Source organism: Hyalella azteca, unplaced genomic scaffold (assembly GCF_000764305.2).
Source record: "Hyalella azteca isolate HAZT.00-mixed unplaced genomic scaffold, Hazt_2.0.2 contig5386, whole genome shotgun sequence".
Lineage (NCBI taxonomy): Eukaryota > Metazoa > Arthropoda > Malacostraca > Amphipoda > Hyalellidae > Hyalella > Hyalella azteca.
The window spans coordinates 514,214-523,409 of NW_025935579.1; the positions used below are offsets into that span (position 1 = coordinate 514,214).

The 9,196-nt window shown below is 36.2% G+C and overlaps 2 protein-coding genes across 2 annotated transcripts; both read right to left on the reverse strand.

The window, feature by feature from the left end:
- Positions 1-244: 244 nt before the first annotated feature.
- Positions 245-2,015, reverse strand: LOC108668983 (cuticle protein AMP1B-like). The gene is made up of 3 exons (XM_018156267.2): positions 1,986-2,015; positions 1,103-1,326; positions 245-894 (listed from the first exon to the last, which is right to left on the reverse strand). The coding sequence occupies exons 1-3, from the start codon at positions 1,992-1,994 to the stop codon at positions 663-665; spliced, it is 465 nt and encodes a 154-aa protein (XP_018011756.1). The 5' UTR covers positions 1,995-2,015; the 3' UTR covers positions 245-662.
- A 4,860-nt stretch (positions 2,016-6,875) lies between these two features.
- LOC108668982 (cuticle protein AM1159) lies at positions 6,876-8,983 on the reverse strand. Its single transcript, XM_018156266.2, has 3 exons — positions 8,909-8,983; positions 7,943-8,172; positions 6,876-7,544 (listed from the first exon to the last, which is right to left on the reverse strand). The coding sequence occupies exons 1-3, from the start codon at positions 8,915-8,917 to the stop codon at positions 7,295-7,297; spliced, it is 489 nt and encodes a 162-aa protein (XP_018011755.1). The 5' UTR covers positions 8,918-8,983; the 3' UTR covers positions 6,876-7,294.
- Positions 8,984-9,196: the final 213 nt, after the last annotated feature.

A 9,196-nucleotide genomic window follows, 5' to 3' on the forward strand; every position in this document is an offset into this window, starting at 1 on the left:
TCGCATGCAACGAAATTTCTAACCTGATGTAACGTGCTCAACATCTACATATATATTTTCTAATTCGAACTTCTAAAACATTACAGCAACGCTTCTCTTCCATTCCTTTTCTTTCCATATAAAAATTATTTGTCTCATCAATATTTCTTGTTCTCTCTGTTCCAATCCGTGATCAAGTTTTGATGCGTCAACATGATTATTTATGATATCAAGGGATTTGTTTTGGGGGAAAAAAATGTCATAATTGAATAAAACATTGTCGAAATATATGCTTATTTTATTGTTCGTTCGGTATTTTTCGCATGTACATTACAGGTTTCTTTACACTGACACACCCCGTCAAAAAACGAGCCTCTTTTCGTACCCCTCAAATTTGTGACGCTGTTTGGTGTCAATATGTCAGTCAAGCTAATAGAGAATTAGATAGTTAATGGGACTAAATTCAATCGCAATCCAGCGATTAATAAAGTCGATACATATAGTTTGAATGTATCGAATTCTGTCTATGACATAGAATATTCCACATACATCAGCCAGAAAAAATTCGGAATTAAAATAAAGCTCGATTTTCAAATTTTTAGGAAATTTCCATAGATCCTTTTATTGTGTAATGCTTCCTATTCAACGCGAAATTGCATCGCGAACCGTCATAGCTTAAGTGCTTAATTGTACCGACGTCTGCTGCCCTGCGACTGTCCGCCGCCGTATCTGCTGGGGTCGTACTGGCCGTCATGCACGATGCCCTGCGCCCTCTCGCGCGCTGCCTTCTCGATCTGCTCGATGGCGTGGCGGGGCAGGGGGTGAGGTTTGGGCAAGAGAGGAGACTCCACGCGGTAGCCTCCTTCGTCCGCCACGAAACTGAACTGAGCCGGAGTGCCATCCGGGAACGTGAATCTGAACAAAAATTCGAACAATTATATGCACCACAAAATATTTACCAATACATTTCGTTGAAGATAATGTGCAACGCATAGCAAGAGAGCGCTTATAACGTCATCACTACACTAAATTTAAGGTGCTTTTATCTGAAAAGTAGTAATGCAAACTTCTAAATGTATTCCGTGCGATTTAATTTCAATCAATTGGCGCTAAGGAAACTTACGTCCATCCTCCCTGAGAAACAACAGCTCCGTTAGGTCCCGACGGACTGCCCTGTTCGTTGCGTCGGATGCCGTTGCCGGTTTCGAATTCGAAGTTGTAGGCGCCGTTGAGGGGGCCGCTGCTCCGCTCGCTGATTATTGGGATGATTTCGAAGGGGCCAGACAAGCGGTTGTAGTTCTGAGGCGCGCACATGGCCGCCGACACCAGCGAGAGGAGGATTGCGTACTGCAAAATATTGTTAATTTTTCATTTGAATCATTGATGAATAACAATACGACTAAATATAAAAATTGGATGATGCATTAATTATAGTCGCTTGAAATATTTTAAGGTGACTTTCCTTGAAGATTTCGAGATATTTTCACCTCAATTTCAATGCGCACGTCGCTTTCTAGTATTCCGTGAATTTGCAAAAAAATATTAATTGCTATTCAACAGACCAATCTTTATGAAATATATATTTTCAGAACATATAATACTCTCAAGATAAATGAGAGTATTATATGTTATATAGAGTTAATTGCACGAATGCATGCCTATGTCCTGGGGTGGCCTCTCAACTACCATTGCAATGAATTGCGAAACATCTGATGTGTTTCACGATGTTTATCCTTAACTCGCTACCTAATAATGCTTTTTGACGCCAGCCGTTATCAGATGATGGTCTTAAAATTAGAACAAAATTTTATAAGAACTTTCACCGATACTTTCTATGATAACTACTCAGTACGCAAATAATTATATACCTAACATCTGTATTATATTATGAAAAATTCTCAAAATTTAATCCCTAATAATTCAGCGTCAAACATCTACTTCTTTTAGCTCTGCCATGTAACTGCAACAACCTCAAGTCATAACTTGGGGAGTTGTTGTTCGCTCACCGAAGACATGTTATGAGGTAGGCGAGCTCGGGTCAACTGTGAGGATCCCGTGACTCGCAGCTCCTTATATACTCGACAGCCAAATGTCACCTTTGACTCCGAGCGATCAGTGAGAACATCAGGCGAGTGCCCCAGACTTTAAATACGAGCGTCTGGAAATGGATGATCTTGGGAACCGAGATATGGGAATGGTGGGAGACTCATGCATTCAGGCATGCAGACTGACCTAGAATAACTAATGGTTAACCTTGATCCAATTACAAAGGGAAATAAACCCGAATATGGCAATTATAGTTGTCAAGAAACTAGTTGATAAATTTAATTAATAACAAATTTGCCTCGTTTTTTTGGAATTAAAATCTTAAATGCATAAAATGAAATCAACTATGTATAATAGTATCTAAGTTTCTTTTAATCTTAAATTGTGAGCACATTTCTGTATCTGATGGGGAATATTAGGACGTGAAATATAGTAAATGTTTTTTTGTAACTACTTTTCTATTTTTTTAATAATATCGGTGCTGTATCTGGGAAACATACTTGGTGTTATTATTTCCGTCAATGTTTCATTTCTAAGTTCTATGTAATGTTCTAAGTTCTATGTGAGTTCTCTATTATATTTGTATTCTATTATATTAGGTTCTCCATAATAAGTTCTTGTATAAGTTCCCTGTTATCTTGGTTATAGAGATTATCATCCTAAATATGCACTTGCCAAACCATTAGGTATATTAATAATTATGGTGCGCACAGAACCATTAATTGTGCCTAATTTGGATTTTAACTGAGAGAAGAAAAGTCGTCTTTCCCGCTTCATGATGGTTTTCTAACGTAACAAAAACAAGGCACGCTAAAATTTCAAATAATCACGAAACCCATTCAAACGTTGATTTGATAATTGGTAGAAACACTAATTCTCTACATAGTGAATGGAAACTTTAACAAATTATATAATTTCATAACCTTGACTATTTATTTTTTAATTCCTCGCGGTAGTATTGATACCAACGTAAATACATTTCGACGATAGGCGCTATCAGAGGAGTCCCTTCGCAAAGTTCAGATTTACTCTTATGCAACAACATCAAATTTCATAATGACATGACGCTCACCACAAATTTTCTATACTGTTAAACGAAACTCGGCGATGTCATCCTTCCACTTTAAAGAACATTTAAACCCACTCTGATTGAATAGAAAAATGGACAGTTTTTTAATACAGAGATTCAATTCTCGTGGCTTGTAGATGACTATTGGTCATCTGATAGTTCATATGGGAGAATTATCAACTCCATTATTATTGACATGCCAAGGTTTGACTCCGTGTTAATCATGTTTCAAATTAAATATCCAGAATGTTCTGTCGAATTCAAATCCTCAGTTAATAATATTGAATCCATGAAGTGATTGTTTAAAAATGTTAACAACCAAAAATGTTAACAACTATTAAGACTAGTCCCTTTTACATTGATAGAAATTTCATTCAATAATTGGCAAAAAAAATACATAATTTTCTCCGATGCTACTTCAAATGTCCTACTGAATACCACAATAATTTTGGTTTCTTAAATCTAGCATTACAGACTGACGTCGAGAGTAAAAACGCCTTACTAGGATTGCAGAATATGTTAAAAGAAATCAATTTTTCGGATAGCCTTATTTACGCAAAAGAGTGGGTATCAAGTCATCGATTTAATGTTACGCTTGGTATATACGTTAGTGATCTCGCAGCTAATAACAGCAAATTTGGTATTTAGCTTATGATGTTGAATATGCATTGTTAATATTTTTTCTTGGAAATATAAATTATCTCCAATCATTGATGGCAAAAAAAACTAATGAAAAGCTTGTTGTTCGTGAGAAGGTTTCGACCGTTTGCTTGTATATATATTAAATAATTTATTAGTACAGGCAACCGAAGCTTCCATCACTTCCACTCGAGTTCTCAGCAAATAAAAATTCTCCATCTCACTCAGTCCCAACAAAATAGGGATTATAATTTTATCATTCGATTTAACGCGTAAAATAAAATATTAAGAAAGAAGTAGAGTGTTTATAAAGTATCTTTGTGAAAAGTTTCCTGGTCAATCCGGTGTAATGATGAACGAGGAAGTCTTTGTTGGGACTGACATAAGAAAAATCTCAAAAGATTCATTAAAAGAAAGTGAAAGTAAAGAATGCCAAGATTTTTTTTTAACAAAGAAGACCCAAACTACAAAACTTTGATTGCTAAATTGTTACAAAACAACAAAATGTCAGCTGCAAGTTGAGTGACATAGTTAATTTCCTTCACTTACATGTGGTTTACATTCCAGAGAACACAGGAGCTTTTAGTGAGGAACAAGGAGAACATTTTCATCGAGATTTAAACGAAAAGGAGTGCAGATACCAAGGTTGATGGAATATTAATACGTTGGCAGACTATATGATGTATTTTAAAAATGAAAATAAAAATCACAACCGAAAGAGCACAAAAAGAAACTTTGATAAAAAATAATTTGATTTTTCAGTGTCTTATAATAAATTAGCAACACATACAGTATGTATCACCACTCTTTATTTCAGCTACATATTGACGTGTGTTCTGCCTTTATTTCAAGTCAAAATAGAAAACTAATCTAAACTGTACAGGTTTTCGTAATTTTTCGAACTTATTATGCCGGCAAATCTTACCTGATGGAAAAAATATCATTTCTTGAAATCAGTGCAAAAAAGCTGCATAAAGATCACATAACAAAATCAAAACCATTTTTATAACATTTATTTTTCCAGTCCTGAATTTTCATACATAAACTTCAAACTCCAAATTCTATTAATAATCAATGTGGCTTTTTTAATTAAAATAACGTAAGTCAATGACTCTTTAAATAACATTGAAGCTTTTGCAACGCATGATCTCAAACGACCTGCATGATACACCGAAAAGTTATTCTTTTACCACCAAACTGGAGCAGCCGCTTGTGTCACAAAAGGTTGATTTACGTGCTGGTCATGCAGAAGATTTTGCACGAGTTATCCTTCCCAATTCCGATATACCAAACGAACTTTGTTTATCAACATTGCATACGAGCTTGTTTTAAATCACTCCATATTAGATAAACACTATAGCTAGGATGCCCTGAAAGCTAAATTTTTTTAAGTTTAACATAATTAGAGAAAACCATTTAAATTTGGGATGAATCTGTGGCTCTGGACGCTAATAAAAAGCGAAATTATGTTTCCGTGCTTGGTATTTATTCATCACATCAATAAATATTAGAATCTTATAGCTCAGATAACATTAAGTTATTTAATGTGCCTGAGCCTTGCGTGTTAGGTTATTTCAGCTGTTATATTTGCAGTAAAGTAACTCAGGTCGTCAGTTGTGTATCTCTGTGTATACCTAAATATAAATAGAGAGAATAATCATGTTTGGTTGTAAAATTGCGAAGCGCTGCTGAAATTCTTGATTGAACTGCATCTGATATAGCTAAACCGCATATCCTGTTTTATGTTCATGAGCATGTCAATTAAATGTCATTTTGAATCTGCGTTCGCCCTCTTGATCTTCAGCATTCTAACAATACGAGCGGCGTGCTAATGAATTTAACTCCAGTTCATTGATAACAGTGGATTTAATAATTGTGTAATATATTTCAGTGAGTAACCCGATAATCTCAAAATAGATTTCATCGATTTTGTTTTATGGACAACATTCCATGACTTATTCTGACTCAGTATTAAATTTAGTAGGATATGCTGAGGTTTTAATCGTCCCTTTTTTCATTTCTTAAAGGCATTCTGCCTTTAGTTTTTATCCAGTTTTCAATAAGTGTCATATGTTATGGTTATTGTTATGTTAAATTTTGGTGACAATCTGTTTATAAGTTTATTTATAGCGTATTCAATAGAAGTATTTACTTATTATTACTGGCTGCTTGTTGTTCTTCAAACTCTAGCAAGTCTAATTCTTTACTAACGACCGATTGCGCCTATAAAGATGATGCTCTATATAGAAGCATTCGCTATAATAAACCTTTGTCAGCAGTGATCTTGATATTATTAACTTTTTAGCATTGTTTGGCGATCGTGTACTTCTAAGTGAATTACTAATGTAAAAATTAAGCTGAAAAATTCTTGGCGGTCCTTACTTAGTTCAACAAATTTTTCCAGGCGTTTTGGAAGTGAACATCAAAGCCATTATTGGCGTACAGTATTGAGGTATTTTAGATACAATCATAAAACACATTGAATAGAGCATCTTCAGAATTATCATTATACGGTAATGTCGGCACAATTCTAAAACGAAAGAAAAGCTCAGAAAATTATCTTCTCCATTCAAAGTCGCTTTGTCTAGGGCACGACTATGGTCCATGTCATTCATATCCGTAGGCCTGGTATAACGAGATTGCATGTCCATCAATAGATAAATGCTATGCTTTGTCATTTGTATCAAAGCTATAATCAAATGCAGATTTTGACAACCAATTCCAGATAATAAATAAATGTGATATATATTTTCATTAATTCTACCTGATTCAGGTGCTGCCTTGAAAATTCTTGTTCCCGGTCAAGAAAAGTAACAGACCCGAACCTTATCTAAGTTTTTATTATGGTGAACATCGTCCAAAAAATAACAATTCAATAATGTCCTAATTTAGCTTGTTCAAATTTTTTTGTGACGACCATCGTCATTACTTTTTTCTCCGAGATTAAATATTGCATGGTATTGATATTATTTCTTTTTCCATCCGAGCATGAGTATCGTTTTTTTTTTGTGCTGAAATCAAGAAAAAGGTCAGAAATAAAGCCCATTCGCATCCTTTGTGGATTTATTTTGCAAATCAATGAAAAATCTACTGAAAAATATACAATTTCGTTGTAAAAAATCTCGTATTAATCGTTCGTTGGTTTTCGTCTTATTTTTATAAAATTGTTGACAGCATAAACTGAAAGCAGCCTTTAAATAATGGCAACGTGTTTCTCATGCATCGTTTGTATAGCACTGAATTTCAAAAAATTATTGACGCATTCATTTATTAAAACTTGATTTTTGTAAGTTGGATTAATTACAACCTCCTTAGATCGAAATTTGGACTGAATATGTACTGATCATTGAGCGTGTGAGTAAGTCAAGCTCGTCGCTTCAAATGCTATTTACATGTGTTTCACGTTGCACTCAAATTATTCAAAAGTTCAATATCTGACATTATCACTCATATTTAATTTTTACTCTAGTTATCACATTTTTTAGCCGCTTCTATTTTCCTCGTAACGGTTGGCGTATTTCGATAGAATTCAACCCGTGAAACTGGACCTCATGAGAGCTTTTAATTGAACCGACGCCTGCCTCCCTGCGTCTGTCCGCCTCTCCGGACCTGTCCGCCGCCGTATCTGCTGGGGTCGTACTGGCCGTCATGCACGATGCCCTGCGCCCTCTCGCGCGCTGCCCTCTCGATCTGCTCGATGGCGTGGCGAGGCAGGGGGTGAGGTTTGGGCAACAGTGGGGACTCCACGCGGTAGCCTCCTTCGTCCGCCACGAAGCTGAACTGAGCCGGAGTGCCGTCCGGGAACGTGAAGCTGGAAGGAATTTTCTTGTTTTGAAATCGCTCGTCAATATGAATTAATTTCAATTTGTTATTTGAAATATCATTAATATCTCTAATTTGATTCAATTTTACAGAGTTAAATAGGAAAAATATTCGATTTCGAAAATCCATAATCAACTACACAATGCATACAACAAATAGCTCCTGAAGAAAGATTAGACAATATGTATATTTATGACGAAAGAATAATATATTCTTCTGTTATAAATAATACTTCTCTTCACCTGAAATGAAAGAAATATTTTCCAGCCCCAGAGAATTCTTGATCAAATAAATACACAAGAAAATTCGAAAAAATGGCATGCAATACTCTTCGCATAATCTACGTCAATTTAAAACTTACTATCGTAAATAGTACTGAAAACTTACGCCCATCCTCCCTGAGAAACAACAGCTCCGTTAGGTCCCGACGGGCTGCCCTGTTCGTTTCGTCGGATGCCGTTGCCGGTTTGGAACTCGAAGTTGTAGGCGCCGTTGAGGGGGCCGCTGCTCCGCTCGCTGATTATTGGGATGATTTCGAAGGGGCCAGACTGACGTTGGCGGTTGTAACTCTGGGGCGCGCACACGGCGGCCGACACCAGCGAGAGAAGCACTACGTACTGCAAAATATTGCTCGATATTAACGTGTCATATGTGTATACGATTTTTCTAACATTACGCCTACATTGTATATTAATCAACCATACAAATTTGCCCGGTGAGAAAATAAGTCGGTGTAATGTTTGATGTCTCTTTTCGGTTATGTTTAATATAGTGCCCAAATACTAGTGCCATAGATTTAGTGCCTGTAATTTCTCTCAATGTGGTATTCAAAGTTTTCAGAAGTGGGTTGGAGCAGAAATTGTGTCTGAAATCGTCGATTCACTCTTTGGAAAATGCTCATCTTTAAAAATCATCTTCTGTGAAGCGATGAATTATATTCCATCGCAAGTCATCGATTTTGGAAACTGATAATTACTGACAGATGAGGATAGCATATAAAATATTTAATCTACTATAATTCCTTCGAAACCTATTCAGAGGCTAATAGTTCGACAACAAACTTTATCGTTCCAATAAATAAACCCTTGCAAGAATTTAAAATTCACATTCTCTCTTGACTGAAGCCTCTGCCGTTGATTTCTGAAATAATCGGAACATCCAGACGGCAACTTATCTACAAAATCTGTCAACTTTTCGTGAGTAACTGAGAGCTTTACAAAGACTCCATTCATTAATCTCTAAAAGTTTACCCATAATAACTCAACGCAAGACATTTAGCATCACTTTTCGCTTCGTCGGACAACCCCATCAGCCATAACTCAAGTCATAACTTGGGGATTGTTGTTTACTTACCGAATACATGTTTCGAGGATGAAGAGCTCAGGTCAACTGTGAGGATCCCAAGACCTGCAGCGCCTTATATACTCTGCAGCCAAATGCAACCTTTGACCTCGTGGGAGGAGCGAGATGTTCTGACACGAGTTAGGCGTCAGACTTGAAATACGAACATCTGAAAATGGATGTCCCTGGGAACCGAAACTTGTAAAGAGGTGGATACTTATATCCCAAGGCACGCAGACGAATGAAAAATAACGGATAGAGCAGAAGAATGGCAAATAACGGAACGTAACCTTGGTCTCA